This window comes from Giraffa tippelskirchi, chromosome 1 (assembly GCF_054371585.1).
Source record: "Giraffa tippelskirchi isolate mGirTip1 chromosome 1, T2T-mGirTip1v1.2.pri, whole genome shotgun sequence".
In the NCBI taxonomy this organism is placed as follows: domain Eukaryota; kingdom Metazoa; phylum Chordata; class Mammalia; order Artiodactyla; family Giraffidae; genus Giraffa; species Giraffa tippelskirchi.
This window is the reverse complement of record NC_137275.1, coordinates 55134566-55159310: the sequence shown is the minus strand read 5'-3', so window position 1 is coordinate 55159310 and position 24745 is coordinate 55134566. Positions and strand designations below refer to the sequence as shown.

At 41.6% G+C, this 24745-nt stretch overlaps 1 protein-coding gene and 1 pseudogene across 21 annotated transcripts in view; both read left to right on the top strand.

Moving 5' to 3' along the window:
- TBC1D1 (TBC1 domain family member 1) overlaps positions 1-24745 on the top strand; it is a 226326-nt gene that overhangs the window by 10499 nt on the left and 191082 nt on the right. For all 20 annotated transcript variants that reach the window (XR_014082761.1, XR_014082782.1, XR_014082781.1 and 17 more), the window contains one exon: positions 1188-1690. Coding sequence is in view for 11 of the 20 variants with exons in the window: in XM_081592877.1 (XP_081449003.1) it covers positions 1274-1690 (417 nt within the window). In the remaining 9 variants the exon portion in view is untranslated. The remainder of the gene's footprint in view (positions 1-1187; positions 1691-24745) is intronic.
- LOC145546399 (heterogeneous nuclear ribonucleoprotein A1-like) lies at positions 14211-18557 on the top strand (annotated as a pseudogene). Its single transcript, XR_014082885.1, has one exon. The product of XR_014082885.1 is annotated as a heterogeneous nuclear ribonucleoprotein A1-like (transcript).

The following is a 24745-nucleotide window of genomic DNA, read 5'->3' as shown; positions in this document are numbered from 1 at the left end:
AAAGTAATTAGCCTCCAATTAAAATAAATAAATAAAATTTTTAAAAAAGACGCTGGTTTGATCCTTGGGGTCGGGAAGATCCCCTGTAGGAGGGCACAGCATCCCACTTCAGTATTCTTGCCTGAACAATCCCATGGACAGAGGAGCCTGACGGGCTGCAGTCTGTAGGGTCAAAAAGAGTCAGACACGACTGAAGCAACTGAGTACACAGGCACATAGAGCTTATTTTGAGTCAGGCTCTGTGCCGGACACCAGGACACAGATGAAGAAGATGTGGTCCCTGTCTTCATAGACTTTCTTCTTAGCATGTGTCTATATGTTCAGGGAATGCATGAGAGAATGAAAGTCCAGGGGAGCAAATGAGTAAAGAAGAGAGCTTGAGATCCTATGGACAGCTCAGCTCTGGACAGAAAGGTTTTGTTATCCAGTGGAACAGGAGGGTGTTAGGATACATCAAATGTGGTTGTTGAAAATCACCCATAGAGAAGGGAAAATTACCCCTTGAGTGAGTTTGAGTCTCGTACAAAAAACACGCTCTATTGATGAGAAGAGACACGGGGTGTGTATAGTACATGAATGAAACAAAATATTTGTGATGGTGTTTAGAACGTAATAGTCACCAAGTATGTGTTAATGGAATTTGAATTCATGATTCAGAACCTCCGGGCTACATAGGGGAGAGCCTTTAACAATTCAGTGATATCATAAGTGATAAGGTCAGTTGTTCAAAACTGGTCTGGTTCAATAGACCGTCATGACCGATAGCTGACTTTTTTCTTGCAAGATTACTTATTTGGGGGGAGCCACCAGTACTGAATTCAGTCATCTTAAAAAAATTTCTTGAAATGTACGTTAAATAATACAGCAGGGTTTAAAGCTGTCCAAGCAGCACTATATTACTTGCTATGGAGCTGGCCTCTGTTGGCTCTATGAGGCTTGTGTTTAACAGGAGTCTCCCATTGGGAGCTTTGTAATCCGTAGTGAGTGTGACAGTTACAGCATTTTTAGGTTTTATATGTAATACAATTTGAAGAAAGCTCTTTCTAGGCAGAGCAGCTTATTTAAGCTAATATCCATTTCTTCGTCTATTTGGGTTTCAGACTCTCAAGCTCTGAAATAATATCTCTTTGAAAGTAGCTATTGCCATGACTTCATTAAATTCTAATGCCTCTGTTTTTCTCCTGCAGGATTCAGAAGCATGTGAAATAGATTGCTTGGTCTAAAATAGAAAAACAGTGGCAACGTTTTGCTGAGTTTCCAGACCTTTCCCAACATGGAACCAATAACCTTCACAGCGAGGAAACACCCATTCCCTAACGAGGTCTCGGTGGACTTCAGCCTCCAGCTGGTGGGCTCCTTGCCTGTGCATTCTCTGACCACCATGCCCATGCTGCCTTGGGTGGTGGCAGAGGTGCGAAGACTCAGCGGGCAGTCTTCCAAAAAGGAGCCTGGCACCAAGCCAGTCCGCCTTTGTGTTTCGCCCTCTGGATTGAGATGTGAGCCTGAGCCAGGAAAAAGTCAACAATGGGATCCATTGATCTGTTCCAGCATCTTCGAGTGTAAGCCTCAGCGAGTTCACAAACTGATTCACAATAGTCACGACCCAAGTTATTTTGCTTGTCTGATTAAAAATGATGCAGCCAATCAGCAGAGTATCTGCTACGTGTTCAAAGCCGATGATCAAACGAAAGTAAGTGGAGGTGGGGGTTAAAGAGATGGGTGTGGCTGGATGGTCTTTGTTGTATAGGGTTAGAGCATTTACGTGTATTAGAATTAATAAGGAGCTAATGCTGCAGTTATACATAGATTATTTCACTGGATTTTGGTTTATGGGGATAGTTTCTTTATAATCTTTAAGATCATTTGATAATAGATACTTTATTAAAATGAGAAGTTTATGAGTTCAAAAATTCAACAGAGAAATCTTTCGAAACATATACAGAAGAGCTGAACTACTAGGATTCAGATCATTTAAGATGTGTGTCCTAAAGCAGCCCTTCTCAAGCAGAAATGTGCCCATGAATGACCTGGGGAATGCAAAATATGATCCAGTAGGTCTGGGATGGACCCTGAGACTGCATTTCTAACAAGTTGACAGATGATATGGGCACTGCCCCTTTGCAGATTGCACTTTGAGTAGCAAAGTTCTAGATCAGCGAGTTCTACGTTTTTGATGCTATTAACAAAAATATATTTATTTGTAAGCTATCTGAGAGTCTTATTAGCCAGTTTCCCAAAATATCATGTTCACTTAGGCAGAGACCATGGGTAAAAAGTAGTGGCTATGAATCTAAGTTTTGATACTTTCAGTTGTTGTTTGTTTGTTTTTTGGCCACCTTCAAGTCTATCCTTACTGGCTTGTTGTTATATCTTATGATATGGCTGAGAAAAATATTATATAAGAAATGATAAAAATATCACCAGCTCTACTATTTTCTTGTTTATTTGTGCTTGTATTGTTGTTAGCATTTGTTTGCAGTTCTCTCAGGGCTCCTTTGAAGCCACTTGGCTGTTTTGTGAGAGTTAGTTTAGGTATGGTTGAAAATACAATCCTGACAGCCACTTTCTCAATTGTGCCTGTGTAAACTGAGATTTGGTACAGCTTCGGAAAGCAGACGAGCAGATGAGGGTGCTAACCCTGCTAGTGAGGAATGCCCACTTTTGTCTTGAGTGCCTTGTGTGCCTGTGTGGTGGGCCTGTGTGGCTGTTGCCACATGCACCAAGGCAGACTCTGAGGATGCTAATGCCAATCCTTGTGCTAAACATAGCATTAACATGCATACGCTACCTTGTATAAAATAGATAGCTAGTGGGAAGCTGCTGTATAGCACCGGGTACTCAGCTTGGTACTCCGTGATGACCTAGAGGGGTGGAATGGGCAGGGTGGGAGGGAGGCTGAGGAGGGAGGTGATGTATGTATACTTACGGCTGATTCACTTTGTTGTACGGTGGAAACTAACACAACATTATAAAACAATTGTCCTCCAATTAAAAAAAAAAGTAACTATATAGAGAAATGCTAATGTTTTGTCCCTATACCACACTGGGTTTTTTTTTCATACCCTCCAAGGTGCACAAACCTCATTTGAAAATTCATGGTTTTGGCCAGGCAGAAGGGAGATAAAGGGGCAGCGGTTAAATACAACTCAGTCTGTGGCCAGGATGTGTGTCAGGAACACAGAGAATGGGGTTCAACACGTCGGAGTGTAAGGAAGGCTTTTTGAAATAATGGCTCACTTGGAGCTTAAAACCACTATTTTACATACAGAATTGGATATCTTCTTATTAAAAAACATTTGATGTTATTGTTCATGAGTCTCAAGTGGGACAGCGGCCTAATTCAGAGGTCAGAGGGACTGACTTCCTGGACCCCAGTCCTGTCTACCATCTATAAATCAGTGGCCTTAGGCAACACTGAGTCTGTGTTCTTCATCTGTAAAATGGGGTAATTATAGCCTCCGTCTCAGAGAGCTGCTGGGAGGACTACATGAACTAGAATGGCACCTGAAACTAGTAAGCATTTATGCCAATAAAAATTTTCATTAAAGAAAGTTTTATCAGAAGCATATTTTATGCTAATTCCATTTCAAATCTTAAGCAAAGGCAAAAAGACCAAGATGAGCGTCTTCAACTCTCAGGATGCAATCCTGGTCAACCTTGAGCAACATTTTTATAAACCGGACATTTAAAAAAAAAAACTGCGTTAAGTGAACTTAATGGTTGCTCTTATTTGGGCAAATTCCAGAATGAAAATTAGAGGACTGTACAGCCTGTTCTCCACTCCAGCTCTATATAAGGACTGTTTCCTTGGGGGCAGTCTCTGCACGGAGTAGCTGTTCAGTACTTTATACTTCTGACTCTTTCCCAAAATCTTTTATAGCCATCTGAGAACAGGCTTCCAGCCAGTCATTCAGCTACCTGACAGGAAGAAGAGATTTATAACTAATTTCTGGAACTGGAGCTTCGAGTCGTGCTGAAAGTAGAGAATTGACCTCACTCTATGTTCTAAAAAGCCACGGTAGAAATATGAATCCATCCTTAAGTTATCTTTGGCTTGCTTACAGTTTTTACAAACACAAATTGCCAGTACTCAGAGTAATAAATTGCTGTCATCCCGCTCATTTCATAAAAGAGTAATTTGTAACATAGGCATCTCAATCAGTGATTCTCTTGTTGAAAACTGAATGGTGAAGCAAACTGGCACTGATTCTAGCTGGCACGATGTTGTGTTCTTGGGTCATCCTGGCACCCTATCTCATCGCAGAGCATTATCTGCTGTGGGAGCAAGTTAACCTGTGTCATCATTTCTCCAGACTATTTGTAATGTTTGCTCAGAGAAATAATGCTATAGATTAAGGCCTCTTCTAAATAAGTGAGATCAATATCCACCTGTGTTTGCCAGAGGAGAATATATGCATTTACTGCCAGAGTCATAAGCACAAAACCACCATGTGAGATGAGAGGAAATCTTTGAACAGCATATAGATTAACTTACTGAAGAAGGTCTGAGAAGAGACATGATAGGGAATAGTTTTATAAGCATAGCATGAGATTGTGTTTCCCATTGTATGCTTCATAGGATATACTCAAGATGTTCCACAGAGAAAGGCCTCCATCATCAAAATACATTAGGGCAGCATCTCAGACTTGTTGATCTGAAGATGCTTTTCACTCTTAAAAATTATTCAGTATCCCAAAGAGCATTAATGTGGTTTATATCTATTAATACTTACTATATTAGAAATTAAAACAGAGATATTATAAAGGTATTAATTTATTAAAAAACAAAAGTGATAATCAGTTCCTTATGTGTTAGCCTGAATAATATTTTTTTGTAAAAATCAATTATATTTTCCCCAAAATTTTAGTGATAAAACTGGCATCATTTAATTTTGTTTGCTTGGTTTTTTGGGTTTTTTTGCAAATCTCTTTCATGTCTGGGTTGCTGCTGCTGCTGCTGCTAAGTCGCTTCAGTCGTGTCCGACTCTGTGCGACCCCATAGACGGCAGCCCACCAGGCTCCGCCATCCCTGGGATTCTCCAGGCAAGAATACTGGAGTGGGTTGCCATTTCCTTCTCCAGTGCATGAACAGAAAAAGTGAAAGTGAGGTCGCTCAGTCATGTCTGACTCTTAGCGACCCCATGGACTACAGCCTACCAGGCTCCTCTGTCCATGGGATTTTCCAGGCAAGAGTACTGGAGTGGGGTGCCATTGCCTTCTCCGCATTCTGGGTTAGTGGTCAACTATTAATTCTCAGCTACTTCTCCACTCATTCTGTTTGTGATATGTTGTTTTGGTTGAGCATATTAAGAAAATTTGGCTTCGCAAGGATATGTACTAGGAAAATGGAGAAATATTTTTGAGCCTTTTTAGAAAATTGTGGATATTTTTCTTTAATGCTGTACATAAACTAGACAAATGCAGTTTCTTAAAGATTTGTTGCAGTGTGCAATCTGGAGCCATATCAAAGCACTTTTTGCACTTTGTTATATTAAAATCCATTAGTCTGTCTTGTGCTTTAATGAATATTTTAAGCACTAATGATTCTGTAACATAATGCAGTGATTATTCAGAAAATATTGGTTCACTGAATTATGCAAACCATACTCTAAAAACTGTTGTATTAGGGAAACACTATATTTTCTATTCCAATCTTTAATTGTACATTTGTCCATTAAGTTTCTAAATTTATTGAACCATGGATTACATTTTTCTCATAACATCCGAGAACATCCCTCCAAACACATGTGGACACAGTAGTATAAGATTCTGAGTTAAAGTTTAGTTTTTAAGTTAGACTCCATGGCAGGAAATTAAAAAAATCCACTCTGGAAAACAGATAGCTACGTAAGTGACCCTGAGTAGGTCTTTATCCCATCACATGACAAAGAAATCAAGAGTTCCTCCTGGACTCAGCCCTAGGAAAAGCGTAAAGTCTAAGAGAATTATCTCAATATTCTTTCCTTCTCCAGTTCTTCAGCTTTGTCTCTTTTAAGAAGAACATCAGCTTGGCCACTCACTTCAGTGTTACTTCAGATCACTCAGAAGAGTATTAACATTTTAATCCTTTTTTTTTTTCTTAAAAAAATCTACAAAGTAAAAAGCTCTGCTTTCTTTAAAAGAATTTCCAGCACTGAGTTGCAGGCAGTGGAAGTGTTGGGCTGGGGCTTCTGCCCGTGTATGTTGCTGTTTTATGTCAATGAATGGAAAGAATGGATTTTGAATGAGGAATGACCAGGATTATTGAGCTGGTAATAAATGGAGGAGAAGTGTGGGCTGGTGTTAGATGAGGGAATGGACAGTTCATGGGACCCAGGGTAAGGCAGAAATTGGGGTGTGTGGGAGTAGTTTTGCTATAAGGGCCCACTCTTCTTCAGCTGACTTATGCTCGTAACCTGTCCTGGATTTTCAAACCCTGTTTCCCACTTTAGTTAGGGCGGATCTGGGCACAACAGTCTGTCCAGTCTGGGCACAGCATGGGGTTTCATAGCTGTGAAGGATGTCATGAATGAACAGAGCCTCCTCTCCCCCACCCTCCTTGAGAGCATCGTGGATTTGCTAGAATCTTGCTAGCTTCATTTCTCCCTTTTCTAAGGAGGAAATGTTATCTCTTGCTGCGAAATAATGAAGTACTAAAACCGTAGGGAAGAGGAGGACAGAAAAGTATGCCAAAGGAGCATGGGGTAAGGGATAGAGGAGCTGGGGTGACTGCACGGGAAGGTCTAGAAAGAAGTCTACTTCTAGAAAGACTTTTCTAAGTGCTGCTGAGGAAGGCATGATTGAGAGAATGTCAGTGTCCTTTGAAAGAATAGGTTTCCTTTTCTATGATTTTTGGCAGCGAAACTGCATTTCTTGAAAGTGAGCTATATCTGAGGCTGAACCCTGTGGGCTCCCATACTGCTCGTTTTAAGAGTGCTTAACTATTGGTGAATTTAATTTAAGAGCAATAAAGGTTTCCTTTTGAAATTTCCGGTACATGACCAATGTATTCTCACATGAGACCCTCTAAGCACACCATCTTTCTCAGTAACTGATGGACTGCTACCCCACCAAGCCTCTCTGGATTCATTATGTTGCGTATCAATTGAAAAGGTGGTCTAAGTTATTTTCCTGTGATTAGCAGGTTTAACACTTAAGTCCCCTATATAAGTCCAAGTTGCTTTGGCTGAGTTTTATGATTTAATTAACAATGTAAAAAATTTTGGTTTTGATCATAGCTTTGTTCCAGTTGCACTTTTACCCATCATTCATTTGTCTTAATAATTCCCCATCTGCTTGGAATTTTAAGTTAGTGACTTAAAATATGCATCATTTATTTCAGGATTTTCAATAGAGGCTGGCTTTGGTGGCATCTCTTGCTTGGCTGTTATATTTGCTGGCTCATTACTTTCTTTCTTTGCTGGAGTGAGGATTGAAATTATAACACTGAGCTGGAGTGTTTTTGTTCCTGACGGTGATTATTCTGAAGAACATAGTATTATTTTGCAGCTCTTCTAATCTAGCGCCTTTCTGCATTGAGTGTTCATAATTTTTAAATATCAGAGAAGAGTCTTTCTTTGCTACTCAGAGAATGGTTCTGAGAAGGCTTTGTGGCATATGTTTTGGAGGATTTTTTCATGGATGTTAAAATTGCCATGTGGCATCTTTTGTCCCATCCTGGTTGTTATGTAAGATTTCATTTGGGGGCCCACTCAGTGGCTATGACCCAGGGCATGGGTGCACGAAGCAGTGTGCCCGTGTCAACCCATCAACACTTGACTGTCTGTCACACTAGACAGAAGCCGGTTGCTCGGTACAGGGATTGGCAGGGACTGTTTTTCATCTATAAAAAGAATGTCCTGGACTGCATGAACTCCAAAGTATTTGTTGAAAGGTTTGGGTCCATGACACAGGATTGATTATGCAATTTATTTTTGACTTTGAGAGCTGAGGCTGAGGGTTTCAGAAGCATCCACCTTGTGATCAGTGTCTAGATAATTTCTTTAGACATCTTTATTTTCAATGCATATCACTTTCTATAGCTTTGCATTTTTCCCTGATTGCTTTGCATTGGTAATTATTTTTATAATAAAAATCTGTTCCTAAGAATAGACTTTACAAGTGTCTTGAACCTAAAGTTGACTTGTGTCTTAGAAGGACTTATTTATAGCCTAGACCTCCAGTGTCCAGGACAGTCATTGGTAGTTGTCTGCGGCTGTTGAGCACTTGGAGTGTAGCAGGTCTGAACTGAAATGTGCTGTAAGTGTCAAAACAGTGGATTTCAAAGACTTTGTTGGAAAAGAGGAATGTAAAATATCTCAATAATTTTCTATTTTGGTTACATGTTGAAATCATAATATTTTCTATATATTGGGTTAAATCAAATATAATAATAAAATTAATCTTATCTTTCACTATATCTTTATGAATGTGCTTGCAAGAAAATTTTAAATGACATATGTAGCTTGTGTCTTCTACTAGTCAGCCTTCGACAAGCTACCTAGAAAAGATTTCTGGAAATAATTTGAACGTTTATCACAGAGTGAGTTCAGATTTTCTGCTTTCCTTTGCTGCCTTCTATTCGTTAGTGATAGAATTTTGCTCAAAGTTACCCTCAAAAAAATATCACGTTAAACACTAGGACCTGTTTTTAATTCTAGGTGCATATTTCAGTAGATAAGAACTCTGTGGGCTGCTAGTTTGGAATATGGTGAAAGAGATAAATCTCTTGTTTCTAATTTTTCTCTTTTTTGAGTGCTTTCCCCCCTTCTGGATGGTTAAGTGTCCACCCCACTAATTGCAGCCTGTGATCCTGAACCACCAACCAGAGCAAGCCAACTGGAGAGTAAGCCCAACTCAGAGAAAGTCTCAGAAGAGGCTGGATTAGGAATGGGGCTTGGGAGAGGACTTAGATGCAGGATGTACCAGAAAACTCACATGTGACTTCAGGGCAGGAAAGGAGCTGCTTTCAATTCCAGCAGAACATCAGAAGTCATCCTTTCCTGTGCTCAAGTGATGTGTTTGAAATGTTGCAGATTTTACATTAATTCTTTCTTTGGAATGCAACTAATGTACATTTACTTGGCTGGGGGCTAGGGTACAAAGTCAAGTAAGCCATGATTGCCCCCTTAAGAAGTAGCATGATGCTTTATGTGCCAAATATAGATTCTGAAGGCTGCACCGCCGGGAGTTAGCAAACATCTGTGAGTTATAAAAGAGCAAATTTGAGAGACCGTGAGGAGCAAATTTGAGAGACCGTGAGGAGGCCTAGTGTACTCATAATAAGTGCCTGAAGTTATGTGAAAAGCTGCTGTATACAAAATGAAGTAGACAATTTCTAAATTGCTCCAGAGGGCAGAACTAGGAACAAGAGAAATTTCTAGAGACTGATTTTTGGCTCCTCCTGACAATGATAGCCATCAAATAATTAAATTGGTCATATTGAACAATGGACGTGGCTGGAGGTTTCACCTGGCAAGTCATCATCTTCCTGTATCCACACATACTACCTGACAAGGTTCCCTTTTTTTTTTTTTTCAGAAAACTGAATTGTTCCTGAATCTCTTACGCTGAAATGAAGTTGTTTCCTGAAATGTTTAGTTCTTTGTCATAGCTCTGTCTTCTGGAGGGACCTTCCAAATGTAATTTGGAAGACATTTGAGTGGGTTTTAAAGATGGTCTAGGTATTTCCCAGGCTGATGAGTTTGGTACAGATTGAATGGACGTCCTAAGTGGCGGCACTAGTGCTAAAGAACTCGCCTGCCAATGCGGGGGACATAAGAGACACAAGTTCAATCCCTGGATCGGGAAGATCCCCTAGAGGAGGGCATGGCAACCCACTCCAGTATTCTTGCCTGGAGAATCCCATGGACAGAGGAGCCTGGCAGACTATAATCCATGGGGTCGCAAAGAGTTGGACACAACTGAAGTGACTTATCACGCACTCACGCAAAAGTAGGGGATAGAGCACATCAAGCCAAAGTGGGACAAAGGTGTGCGGAGTTGTCCATTATGGCTGGAGCTGCTGTGATGTGATGTTTTGCAAATTGCACGGTCAGAGATGCGACAGGAAGGAGACTGGAGTCAGATTTTACAGGGATTGATCTGCCTTGTTAAGGATATTGGGTATTTTTGTTAAGAAGGTTGTGCTATGTCAGCCATGAGAGGTATTAGGGAAGTGGAATAACTAGATTTGTTTTCAGATTTTGAAGTAGAGAGAGGAGATAGAAGAGGGAGATCAGTTAAGAGGCTATCACGGTAGTCATGTAAAAAATCAAGCAGTGTCTTGATCCACAAGTATTATACGAAGTGATTCATTTCTGCTAAACCCATGTTGATGTCTTCCAATCACTTTCCCCTCCAGCACCCAGAAAATTTTTAATAGTCTGTTTATTGGCCTCTAACGGAAGAGAAAGTCAGATAAGACTTCCTGTCCTACTGATGCTGACCTGCTTGGTTCCTAAAGAATGATATGAAAAATAACACAGAACTGAAATTCCTGGTCTGCTTTTGCTTGGTCTTCTAAATATTGGTATCTCCCGTCTTAAAAACAAGCCATGCTCTAACCCCATTTCACATCCCAGCTTCCTCCAGTAACTGGTCCAATCTTCTCCATTTTTCAAGAGTTGCCATGGTGGCTACCTTTGCTTCTACTCGCCCATTTTATTATTTTTTTTTTAATTGTTTAAGTGGAGGATAATTGCTTTAAATTTTTTAAAATTTATTTTTGTCTGTGCTGGGTCTTTGTTGCTGCACGCTAGCTTTCTCTAGTTCCAGTGAGCAGGGGGCCACTCCAGTTGAAGAGTGAGGGCGTCTCATTGTGGTGGCTTCTCTTGTGGAGCATGGGCTCTAGGAATCACAGACTTCACAAGTCAGCTCACAAGCTTAGTTGCTTCACAGTATGTGGAATATTTCCAGACCAGAGATGGAACCCACGTTCCCTGCGTTGGAAAGTGGATTCTTAACCACTGGATCACCAGAGAAATCCCCATTTTTTCCTTAGTTTACCAACTGGGCTTCTGTCTTGATCATTCCACTGATGGCTCCTACATGTCACCAGTCACTTGTAGCTTGTGAAATCTGGTTGTCCCTTCTCTGTACTTCTCTCATCCAGTAACTTTGATGTAGTTCACAAGACATTGTTTCTTCTATCTTAAAACATTCTCTCCTTTTGGCTTTTGGAAAACCACAACCTGCTATTTTCCCTTTGCCTCTAATAGTAGTTTCTACACAGTCTCCTTTGTTGGTTTTTCCTCTTCTTAATTCTGAGTTGTACGTCCCTTGAGACTGTCTTCTACATTTCTCTCTTTGACGTGCTTTCCAGATGAACTCATCATAGCAGTAAATACCACCTATTTGATGGGGACTCTCAAAGTTAATTTATTGCTTAGACTCATCAGTGAGTTCCAGACTCATCTATCCAACTCTGAACTTGACTTCTACTTAGCCACTAAATAGGCATTTTGAACTCAACATGGTTAAAATAGAACCCTTGAATTGACTCCCCACCAACCTGTGGTTTTCCCAGTCTTCTGCAGCTCTTAAGTGACAATGACAGTTGCTACAGCCCAAATCTAGATGTCATCTTTCTCCTAGATTTCTCTCTTTCCTTCACACTCTCATCCAAATTATTCAAGGCCCATTCCAAATCTGTCACTGCTCTGATGCCATGGCTAATCCTGAGCCCACGGCTCTGCCGTCTCTCATCTGGAATGTTGCAGTACTTCCTAACTTTTCTTCCTGTTTCCTTTCTTGCTTCTTCTTTCCACCAAGCAAGCATCCAGAGCACCTCTAGAATAGCTACCAATTCATGCCACTCCCCTGCTCAAAAACCTCTCTAAGAACTTCCTGATGTACTTAGACTGAAATCCTGTATTTCTGCTGGAGTTTCCACGTGGACCTCATTTCCCACACTCTTTTCAGTGCTCTTTGGACCCCAGCCACCCTGGTGTTCACATGGCTAAAATGTGACAACCTCCTTCTTCATGTGAGATCTTTGTATTTGTTGTTGCCTCTACCTGGAGAGCTCTGCTCCCAGCTCTTCATGTGGTTGGTTCCTTAGACTGTTATAAACTCAGTTCAGCCTCATCCTCCAGCCTCCCAATCAAAAGTACTCCCACGCCAATCACTGACATTTCATTAGATTTTAATGTCTTTGCGGTGGTGGTGGTTTAGTCCCAAGTCGTGTCTGACTCCTGCGACCCCATGGACTGTAGCCCCCAGGCTTCTCTGTCCGTGGGGATTCTCCAGGCAAGAATACTGGAATGGGTTGCCATTTCCTTCTTCAGGGGATCTTCCCGACCCAGGGATCAAACCCACGTGTCTTATGTCGCCTGCATTGGCAGGCAGGTTCTTTACCACTAGTGCCACCTGGGAAGCCCTACAAAATGTTTTTATAATGCTTATCAATGTCTGGAACTATCTTGCTGGTTTGTATGCTTCCTTGTTTACAGTCTCCTGACCTGCCGGAGCAACAGGAGAACAGGGCCCTTGCTTGTCTAGTTCCAGGCTAGACCCTGGCACCTGAACCACGCCTGCTACAGGGGGTTGCTTCATGAATGTATGAGTGGATGTTACCTTTTGTATTTGTTCTTGGGGGGTGTGCTCCTCCTTTTTTATTTTTAATGTTTTGGCCAAATCTCTTCTGGAAACCCCCTGTGCAGCCATATTATTAATAGTTTATTTCCTTGTTCTTCTCCTTCCTCATCAATACGGATTTCTCTTGTTCAGCCAGAATTTCAGTCTTAGACACCATCGCTCTCTTCCTATCCCTACTGAGTGTTTTACCCCTCAGAGTCTTTGTTCATGCGATAATATTCACTGCCTCTCAGTTCTGCTGCACAGTTCTCTGGATTTGATGAATACAAAATTTGGGGGCATTATTGGTGAGAATTGTGGGAAAGATTTCATGAACGCTGAGTAGTCTTTACTTCTCAGTACCTTTGTGGTATGTAGGTTAAATCCCTTCAGCAGTGATTTGAGCCCATTTTTTTTTTTTTGGCATCAACTTTTTTTCCCCCAAATAAAACCTTTTTCTGATTATAAAGGCATTTATGCTGAATATAAAAAAATAGTACAGTAGAGTTAAAATTAAAAGTTATCCCTTAATCCTACCTCCTGGAGAGAAATCAACAGTAATGAATGGATTGGTGTATAGCCTTATAGATTTTATTCTTTTATTATATAAACAAACATTTTTATATGTAATCAATTTATATATTCCTTTCTACACATATCTTTAAAAAAATAACTTTATTTATTTATTTATGACTGTGCTGGATCTTTGTTGCTGTGCAGACTTTTCTGTAGTTGTGGCAAATAGGGACTGTTCTCTAGTTGCAGTGCTCAGGCTTCTCCTTGTGGTGGCTTCTCTTGTTGTGGAACATAGGCTGTAGGGTGTGGGGGCTAGTAGTTGCAATTCCTAGGCTCAAGAGCACAGGCTCAGTAGTTGTGGCTAATGGGCTTAGTTGTTCCATGGCATGTGGGATCTTCCCAGATCAAGGACTGAACCCATGTCTCCTGCCTTGGTAGGCGGATTCTTCACCACTGAGCCTCCAGGGAAGACCCCACATAACTTTTTAAACTCAGTCTCCCTTTTGATCTCCCTCTCTACCTATATGTGTGTGTGTGTGTGTGTGTGTGTGTGTGTGTGTGTGTGTGTGTGTGTGTGCTGTGCTTAATCCCTCAGTCGTGTCTGACTCTTCGCAACCCCGTGGACTGTAGCCCATCAGGCTCCTCTGCCATAGGTATTTTCTAGGCAAGAATGCTGGAGTGGGTTGCCATGCCCTCCTCCAGGGGATCTTCCCAACCCAGGGATCAAACTCAGGTCTTCCACATTGCAGGTGGATTCTTTACTATCTGAGCCACCAGGGGAGCCCAAGAATACTGGAGTAGGTAACCCATCCCTTCTCCAGGGGAACTTCCCAACCCAGGAATTGAACTGGGGTCTCCTGCATTGCAAGGGGATTCTTTGCCAGCTTGGCTACCCGGGAAGCCTATATATATATATATATATATATATATATATATATAAAATAGAAAAATATATATACATGATTAGCTATAGTTATATTTTAGACATTTTTGATAATGGTGGAGATGTGTCCTTTTGCATTACTGCAGTTTTGTGCAGCAGGGAGAAAGGAAAAGCTAGCTTCACAATTGATAGAAAGTGATGGCATCAGCTTTGTTTAGCTTTGATGAACCATTTTGGTTATGAAAAAAGAGCATGACCAGGATGGGCTGGAAGTGACTCAGAGATATCTGATCTGCCTATCATTAGAAATAAACAAGATTTTGAGCAACAAAAGCAAAAATAAGCAAGTGGGATTACATAAAACTAAAAATCTTCTGCACAGCAAAGGAAACAATTAATAAAATGAAAAGACAACCTATAGAATGGGAGAAATTATTTGCAAAGTATATATCTGATAATGGGTAAATATCTAAAGTATACAAAGTACTCATACCTCTCAATAGAAAAAAAATTGATTAAAAAATGAATAGAGGCTTTCTGCCATGGACGCCACTGAGAAAGCATTGAAGTCTCCCTCACTTCCACTGCCGTCATGTTTAAGTCAGAGCCTCCCAAAGATCCCAAACAGCTTCGGAAGCTCTTCGTCAGAGGATTGAGCTTTGAAACAACCGATGAGAGTCTGAGGAGCCATTTTGAGCTTGGGGAACGCTCACAGACTGTGTGGTAATGAGGGATCCAAACACCAAGCGCTCCAGAGGCTTCGGGTTTGTCACATACGCCACGGTGGAGGAGGTGGATGCAGCCATGAGTGCAAGGCCGCTCAAGGTGGCCAGAAGAGTTGTGGAACCAAAGAGGGCCGTCTCAAGAGAAGATTCTCAAAGACCTGGTCCCCACTTAACTGTGAAAAAGATTTTTGTTGGTGGCATTTAAGAAGACACTGAAGAACATCACCTGGGAGATTATTTTGAACAGTATGGGAAAATTGAAGTGATTGAAATCATGACTGACTGATGCATTGGCAAAAAGAGAGGCTTTGCTTTTGTAATCTGTGACGACCATGAGTCCGTAGACAAGATTGTCATTCAGAAATACCACAATGTGAATGGCCACTCCTGTCTAAGCAAGAGATGGCTAGTGCCTCTTCCAACTAGAGAGATCAAAGTGGTTCTGGAAACTTTGGTGGTGATCGTGGAGGTGGTTTCGGTGGGAATGACAACCTTGGCCATGGAGGAAACTTCAGTGGTCGAGGTGGCTTTGGTGGCAGCCTGGTGGTGGTGGATATGGTGGCAGTGGGGATGGTTATGATGGATTTGGTAATGATGAAAGCAGTTTTGGAGGTGGCGGAAGCAACAATGATTTTGGCAGTTACAACAATCAATCTTCAAATTTTGGACCCATGAAAGGAGGAAACTTTGGAGACAGAAGTTCTGGCCCCTGTGGTGGTGAAGGCCAATACTTTGCCAAACCACGAAGCCAAGGTGGCTATGGTGGTTCCAGCAGCAGCAGTAGCTATGGCAGTGGCAGAAGGTTTTAATTATTGCCAGGAAACAATGCTTAGCAGGAGAGGAGAGCCAGAGAAGTGACAGGGAAGCTACAGGTTATAGCAGATTTGTGAATTCAGCCAAGCACAGTGGTGGCAGGGCCTAGCTGCTACAAAGAAGACATGTTTTAGACAATACTCGTATGTATGGGCAAAAAACTCTAGGACTGTACTTGTGACTAATTGTGTAACAGGTTATTTTAGTTTCTGTTCTCTGAAAAGTATAAAGCATTCCAACAGAGAGTTTTAATGTAGATTTTTTTTTTACACCCATGCTGTTGATTGCTAAATGTAATAGTCTGATCATGACGCTGAATGAGGTCTTTTAAAAAAAACAAAAATCAGTAGAGGAGCTCAATAGACAATTTTCTAAAGAAGACATACAGATGGTCAGCAGGTTCATGAAAAGGTGCTCAGTATCACTAATATCAGGGAAAAGCAAAGAAAAACCACAATAAGATATCATCTCACACCTGTTAGAATGGTTGTCACCAAAAAGACAAAAGATCAATGCTGGCTTGGAGAAAAGGAAACCCCGTGCGCTGTTGGTGGAATGTGAATTGGTGCAGCCGCTATGGAAAACAGAAGGGAGGTTTCTTGGAAAATGAAAAACAGTACTACTGTGTGATCCAACAATCCCACATCTGGGTATACATACAAAGGAAATGAAAACAAGATCCCAGTATATCTGCTCCCATGTTCATTGCAGCTGTCATTCACAATAGCTAAGATATGGAAACCACCTGTGTGTCCATTAGCAGACCAACGGGTAAAGAAGACATGGTACAGAGATACAATGGAATGTTACTCGATCATGAGAAAGAAGGAAATTCTGTAATTTGTGACAACATGGATGGATCTTGAGGGCATGATGCTAAGTGAAATAAGTTAGAGAAAAACAAATACTGTGTGATATCACTTACATGGGGGATCTGAAAAAGCCAAAGTCATTGAAACAGAGAGTACAGTGATGGTTACCAGGAGCTGAGGGTGGGGGAAATGGAGAGATGTCAGTCAATGAGTATAAAGTGAAAGTCGCTCAGTCGTGTCTGACTCTTCGCCACCTCATGGACTATACAGTCGATGGAATTCTTCAGGCCAGAATTCTGGAATGGGTAGCCAGTTCCCTTCTCCAGGGGATCTTCCCAACCCAGGGATCGAACCCAGGTCTCCCACATTGCAGTCGGATTCTTAAACATGTGAGCCACCAGGGAAGCCCGTCAATGAATATAAACTTCCAGTTAAAAGATGAATAAATTCTGGGGATCTAATGTACAGCGTGTCATTATAGTTACTAATACTGTATTATATACTTATAAGTTACTGAGAGAATAGATCTTAAATGTTCTCACCACAAAGAAAGAAATGGTAATTACATGATGAGATGGAGGTTTTAACTAACCTATAGTGATAATATTTTGTAATATATGTGTATCAAATCAGGAGGATGTACACCTTAAACTTCTGCAGTGTTAAATGTCAACTATACCTCAAAAAGGCTGCAAAAAAAAGATACAAGAAGAACAATGCTGAGGTAAAATCCTCAAATAGGAAATTTCCTCATGGTCCAGTAGTTAGAACTCCATGCTTCCACTGCAGGGGACACAGGTTTGATCCCTGGTCAGGGAACTAACAGAGAAGGCAATGGCATCCCACTCCAGTACTCTTGCCTGGAAAATCCCATGGACGGAGGAGCCAGGTAGGCTACAGTCCATGGGGTCGCTAAGAGTCGGACACGACTGAGCGACCTCACTTTCACTTTTCCCTTTCATGCACTGGAGAAGGAATTGGCAACCCACTCCAGTATTCTTGCCTGGAGAATCCCAGGGACAGCGGAGCCTGGTGGGCTGCCGTCTGTGGGGTTGCACAGAGTCGGACACGACTGAAGCGACTTAGCAGCAGCAGCAGCAGGGAACTAAGATCCTGCAAGCTTCAAGGCGCAGCCAAAAAAATAAATAAAATAAAATCCCCCAAATAAAAATGACAACAATAAAAACAAAAAGGGATTTTGGAGAAAGCTAAGCCTCAACAGGATGGGAAGCTGAGGCCAAAATGAAATTCCTGTTTTTGATGGTGAAGTTGGAAGAATGACCAGGGTCTTCTAAGGACAGGAAGCCTTGTTTTAGTTAGTTGCTATGTTGATTATGTTGCAGTAATTTCTCTGGCTGTCTTTCTCCCACCACAGCCTTCCCTTGCTGATATCCCCAAACAGCTATTAGAGTCCACAACACATAAGACATGTGAACATTATTTGTGGACATCAACAGAAAAGGACTGTGTGGCTCAGTGAACAGAGAAGGGATGAGTTATGAGTGATAAGAAAGAGAGGAAAGAGAGCCAGTGTTCCCTGGGGGCTGGAATCCGGAGGCAGAGGGAACAGGAGGAACTGTGGACTCCCAGGAACCCCTGGAGAATTTGGGGTGAATGCTGGGCTTCTCTTTCCTCATGAGAAGAGATTTTGATCTGATTTTTTAAATCTCCCAAATGGCAGAATGACCCCTGCTGCCATCTGGCCTATATATGGATGTACCATAATTCAGTCAAACCCCTATTAATGGTCTTTTAGATTTTCCCCATTTTTCTGTCTTTGTTATAGTTTTCTCTGCAACCAAAATCTTGCATAGCTTTGTATCTGCTTCTAAGCAGTTATAGTTAATTAATATAGATTAATAGAAACAATGCTGCCTCCTCAAAAAATAGACTAAGAATACTTTGAATATGATCCTCTTAGCAGCAGGCATGGCTTGGAGCCCGTAGTTGCCCTGTGTTAGTTCCTTGATGTTAAATTTGGAGCCAGATCATATTTTAATTACGATGGCATGCTTTAATGGGATTCACAGCTTAAAAAAAAAACAACTGGAGATAAATTGCACATGCATGTGCATAAATGTCACAGCCATGTGATTTCCATTCTCAAAGATTCATTTATAACACTTGGATTTCTGAAATCTGTTTTTGCCTTTATCCTTCCACTTCCACTGTATTCTGGGTTTTCTCAGGACTGCTCATAATAAATGAGGTGACTACCACTGACTTTTACAATGCAGAAGAGAAAAAGAAAAATTGTTTTATATTTTTTACTGTATTTGGCCTTTGTGTTTTAAGAGGAGAATAAAATTATGCTAAATAAGATTTGAGATTTTTTTCTTTTTGGCTTTTCTGTTTAAAATAAGTGAACAGACCAATGCCATCATGGAGCATTTCTGGCATTTTCTGTGTAAAGCTAGCCTTACCATCTTTGACCAGTATCCAAAACCAGATGTACCAATGAATATTTCATCTGTCAACTAACTTTAAATGATGCTATTTTAAAAACTAGGTATACAACATATACTATTTTAAACTTATTACATTTCTGACATATTTAATACTTCAAACTGCTAATTAGCATAATTCAACATAATCATTCAATAACTTTTCCTTTAAAGGCTTTAGATGATATTTTACTTTTTATTGCAAATGTCAGCAACAAGGTGAGAGATGCAAAAGAAAATGATCCCTACATGGAGGCTTGAAGTTTTACCCTCACTTTCTTTTTTTAAACTGAAAACGTGTATCTTGGAAATCAAAGTTTCAAAAGAAACAATAACCCAAAGAATTTTAAGACTATAGACTTTAATTTGTTAGTTTCTATGTGGTTAACTACTACAAAAAAACCAACTGCTCCTATTTAAGACTCAAAATGTGATCACTGGTTAAAAAATGCATGTGCATAGTTCTCAAAATAAATAACCCAGTGTAAATTTAGAATCTGCTGCATCCTCTCTTTCATAGTTTTGATGTATGAGCCTCCCCTTCTTCGACTTTATCAGTGCTGAGTGCTTGGATTAAAATATCTGTACTGACTCTTAAAAATTAACAAATTCTTTTGTTTTTTTGGCTGTGCCCCATGGCTTGCAGGATCTTAGTTCCTTGACCAAGGATTGAACCAGAGCCATGGCAGTGAAAGTTGAGTCCTAACCACTAGACCACCACGGAATTCCCCAACAAATTCTTTTCATTGCAAGCAGAATGTTCTTATTTGGCTTCACCACAATGGGTGATGCACACGTGCTACGTCCCTTCAGTCCTGTCTGACTCTTTTTGAGACCCCACGGGCTGTAGCTTGCCAGGCTTCTCTGTCCATGGGATTTCCCAGGCAACAATACTGGAGTGGGTTGCCATTTCCTCCTCCAGGGGATCTCCCTGACCCAGGGATCTAACCAGAGTCCCTTGTGTCTCCGGCATTGGCATTCAGGTTCTTTACCACTAGCGCCACCTGGGGTGTGCAATTGGTAACGATTGGTTTAATTCGGTCAGTATGAACCGAACACTGTGCCAGGCGTAAGAGATACAAGCAGCCTATGCCTTTGAGGAACCTAGGAGGAACTTAGGTGAGGGTGGACGGAACTTTGGAGGACAGTTCCAGACAGGTGCTTCTATATTATCTGGTAAAAAGTAAGGAGGTACAGTTATGTCCAGGGCACTAGATGCACTCTTCTCCTCAATCCGGGGGTTTGGGAAAGTCATCTTGAAGAAGCCGATGTGTGAGCTGAATCTTTAAGGAGGAATGAGAATCAAGTGAAGAGACAAGGCACAGAGCAAGGAAGAGGTGGGGCGTGGCCAAAAAGACAAGGGAGGAGGGAGGTGGCCTCTCACCTTGTGACTGCCTGAGATGGGGAAAGGGTGACTCGGGAGAAGATTTGAGGGAGAGGAAGCTTCCATTTGGATATATGGGGTATTGGAGTGATTGGAGTGATGTGCGGTGGGCTGAAGCTCAGAGGACCATCTGGGCTAGAGATACATAGCTGGGGCATGTCCATGGAGTCAGGACTGTGAGTGTGATTGACAGTATCCAAGGGGAAAGGAGCACCTGGGGATGTGATTGTTTTAGAGGGTGGGTAGGGGAAGGGGAGTCCCAAAAGGAATGTTAAGATAAGAGGAGACTCATGCGGTAGTAGTGTCCCCAGAGCCAAGGCACAGGAAGTTTCAAAATGAAGATAAGGACAGCAGTTTCAAGAGCAGTAGTGAAGATTGTTGTTTCGTCACTAAGTTGTGTGCGACTCTTTGTGACCCCGTGGACTGCAGCGTGCCAGGCTTTCGTGTCCTTCACTGTCCCCCGGAGTTTGCTCAAACTCACGTCCTTTGAATCGTGATGCCATCCAAACATCTTGTCCTCTGTCATCTCCTTCTCCTCCTGCTCTCAATCTTTCCCAGCATCAGGGTCTTTTCCAATGAGTTGGCTCTTTGCATAAGGTGGCCAAAATATTGGAGCCTCTGTTTTAGCATCAGTCCTTTCAATGAATATTCAGGGTTGATTTCCTTTAGGATTGACTAGCTTGGTCTCTTTTCAGTCCAAGGGACTCTCAAGAGTCTTCTCTAGCACCACAATATGAAAGCATCAATTCTTCAGTGCTCAGCCTTCTTTATGGTCCAACTCTCACATCCTTACACCGTGATATAAATTATGAAATTTTCATTCTGCCTGGCCTACTTTTATTTCCTTTTCCAATTTATCTCCACTCAAGCCCATCCTTTTTTTTTAACCTCACCTATCTTTTGACCTTAAGAATGATAACCGTAACTAAATGATATGCCGCCTCATAATTTACAAAATGCTTTCACATATATATCACTGTATATAATATGCTCACCCACCCGTTGAGTTGGCATTTTAACTGAATTATAGTTGTTTAAGATTGAGGCTCAGACTTGAGGTCATAGATGCCATGAAATTCTGCCTCTGTCTCTCTAATTGAATATTTATTTATTTGGCTGCATCAGGTCTTAGTGGCAGCATGTGGGGTCTAGTTCCCTGACCAGGGGTCGAACCCTCTGCATTGGGAGCAAGTGGTCTTAGCCACTGAATGACCAGCAAAGTCCTCAAAACCTCTTTCTGTATTGAGGAAACTGAGGCTCAGAAAGATGTATATTATTATTAATAGTATGTGTGCCAAGTCACTTCAGTCGTGTGTGACTCTTTGCGACCGTATGGACTGTAGCCCTCCAGGCTCCTCTGTCCATGGGATTCTCCAGGCAAAAATAGCAGAGTGATTTGCCATGCCCTCCTCCAGAGGATCTTCCTGACCCAGAGATGGAGCCCTCATCTCCTGTGTGTCCTGCATTGGCAGGTGCATCCTTTTCTACTAGTGCCACGTCAGAAACTCAGAGAGATGTGTGTCTTATGTCAGTTTCACTGCTATTTGGTGTGTCTCGGCACTAGAAACCAACCTCCTGATTTTCACTGCACGACTCTAACTGCAGAGTGGGAATATTGATGAGGCTCAGGCAACCCTGTTGAAACTCAGAACAGGAGGAGCTTTGGTCCATAGCTGAATAAAATCCTGTACCTTTAAATCATCCTGACTTATTCATTGCTAATTGTAGGTAAGCAATAAAACTAAACCACACGCCCTCCAGTCTCCTCTGTGGTAAATGCCTAAGACTCCCTCACTTTGTTGCCATTCCTGTCCGCTGTTGGTAGACATTCACTCTTTTTGCCAGAGCAGCATCTCTTCTTCCTTATTCTGTCAGCAGCCCCTCCGTATGGCGCACTCAGGAGACTCATGGCTGATTAGCATATTCTGCTACCTTGGCCTCAATGGTTGGTTCAGGGGTGGGATTGTGATCCAGGCCATGAAAACCAGAGTCAATCCTAGAAAAACAATCTCTCAGCTGCAGCTGCCGGGGACCATGTGGCCGCTGCCTGGGAAGGGCCTGGCAGAAGGAAGACAACATGGAACCAGCCCAGTGATTGATGGATTGTTGGATCCTGATGATGTCATTTGCTCACGAGATCCAGCCTGCATGGAGCTGGAGCTCTCCCTGAACTTGAGGTGCACAAGCCAATAAAGTCCCCAATCCTCTTGAGTGGCAGTTGCAACCACAAGGGCCTTATTTTCCTTTCTGTAGCTCCGTTTCCTCCCTGTGTCTTGATCTGACTCACCAACTTTGATCCTCAAATCTTTTAGGATTTGCTTCAGAGCAGCCTTACACTGGGCTTCTTTAAGTTTGCCATACCTTGGTGGTTCCTTCCTTCCCTGTTGTCCCTCACCAAACCCTCTCATGGGGTATTTTCTCATCACTCTTTTTTCTAATATATAATTTTTATTATTTTTTTGGCCACATTTTGAGGTATTCGTTATCTTTGTTCCTCAACCAGGGATCAAAATCATGCCCCTCACAGTGGAAACCCAGAGTCTCAATCACTGAACCACCAGGGAAGTCTGTCATCACTCTCCTAGGAGTCAGAACTTATAAGTTATGAGCTGCTTGCACTTTGAATGAATATTACTATTATTAATAATGACCGAAGAAATTTTTGCCATTAACCCAGCACTTTTTTAATTGTGATAAAATATACATAAGATTCACTATTTTAACCATTATTAGATGTACAACCCAGTGGCATTAAGTACATTTACTATGTGGAGCAGCTATCACCTCTATTCATTTCCAGGATGTTTTCATCATCCCAGAAACCCTGTAGCCATTAAAAATAACTCCCAACTTCTCCCTTCCCCTGGCAGCCTCCATTCTGCTTATTCTTCATGAATTTGCCTATTCTGTGCATCTCATATAAGTGGGATTGTATCATTTTTTTTCTTTTATAACTAACTTATTTCACTTAGCATATTATTTTCAAGTTTATCTATGTTATAGCATGTATCAGAATTTCTTTCCTCCTTAAGGCTGAATAATGTTCTGTTGTATGTATATCACATGTTTTATTGATACATCCATTTCTACCTTCTGACTGTTGTGAGTCATGCTGCTATGAACGTTGATACACAAGTATCCCTTTGAATGAAGCCCTGATTTCAGTTCTTTCAGCTATATACCCAGAAGTAGAACCATTGGATCGACCCAGCACTTTGTATGTGCCAGGCACGGTGCTGTATGTATTTTATGTTCATTATTTGATTTAGTATTCACAACTTTATGAGGTAGTGTTATTATTCCTACCTTAAAGTTAAGGAAACTGAGGCTCAGAGAATTTACCATGACCAAGGGCTTATCCTTTTCCATGAACAACCATACCTGTTGGACTCCAGAGGCTGTGATCTTAGTCGGAATGCTGAGGCTTCTAAAAAATCATTCCCAGTTTCTTCAACAAGCACATATGGAGCAGATACTGTGTGTCAGGCGCTGGATCAAATGCTGGAGAGCGTCATCACATGTTCATCACGCCTGGGGTGCTTGTTCGTGAATTGAGAGGAGGTATAGTCACCCTGTTCTATGAAGCCTGGGAGGTGCCTGGCCTGTCTTTCATGCACTGAGTCTTATCTTCTCCATTTATATCGCTGGACTTTATTCTCGCTCAGGTGGTGACCAGTCCTGCCAGGCTCTTTCAGAGCTGCTTTTCTGGATGAATCCAGTCCTGTCTGGAGGCAGAGGGAACAAGGAAACAAGTTAAGGAAAAAAAAAAATATATATATATATATATATTTCTTCTGATTATGAAAATGGCACATAATCATTACAGACAACTTGGGAAAATGATGGAAACATAGAAGCAAAGAAAACAGAAATCACCCTATAATCAAGCTATTCAGAGATAATTTTTTAATGAAACTAAATGAAGCTAATAAAATGCTTTATTATCCTCCATTAGGGGGCTTCCTTGGTGGCTCAGTCAGTAAAGAATACGCCTGTAATGCAAGAGACTCAGGTTCGATCCCTGGGTCAGGAAGATCCCCCTGGAGAAGGGAATGACAACCCACTCCAGTATTCTTGCCTGGGAAATCTCATGTACAGCGGAGCCTGATGGGCTGTAGTCCATGGGGTCGCAAGCAAGTCTGACGCGACTTAGTGACTGAACCACTACCACCACGTCCTCCTTTAGAAAGGATCAAAGTAGTTTGTTATCAATTTACTCTGTAAAACAAAGGGGAGAAATCAGTCCCTGAAAATCCCCTATCCCTCAGCTATCCCTACTGTGTTTAAATTACTCAGTTCTCTGACTGCAGATTTATGTCTTCCTATTTGAAAGGTATTCATCCTGCAGAATTTGCCGGATGGTGCCCTGTAATGGCTCTTTGATTATCCATCATCATTAGAAGGAAATGCTTCCTAATCTGTCAGCATGAACTTTAACTATGTAGATGGAATGTGTGTGCTTTTGAAGAAAGGTTCTGTGTGAGGAAAACAGAGAGGGAGACCTCCCCAAAAGATGGCGGATCCTGGCAGCAAGTATCAGGACGCAGATTCCTTCCCTTGGTGCCTCCATGGTGTCCCATGGCCTCCCATACCTGTCGGTCAGGTTATGGTGT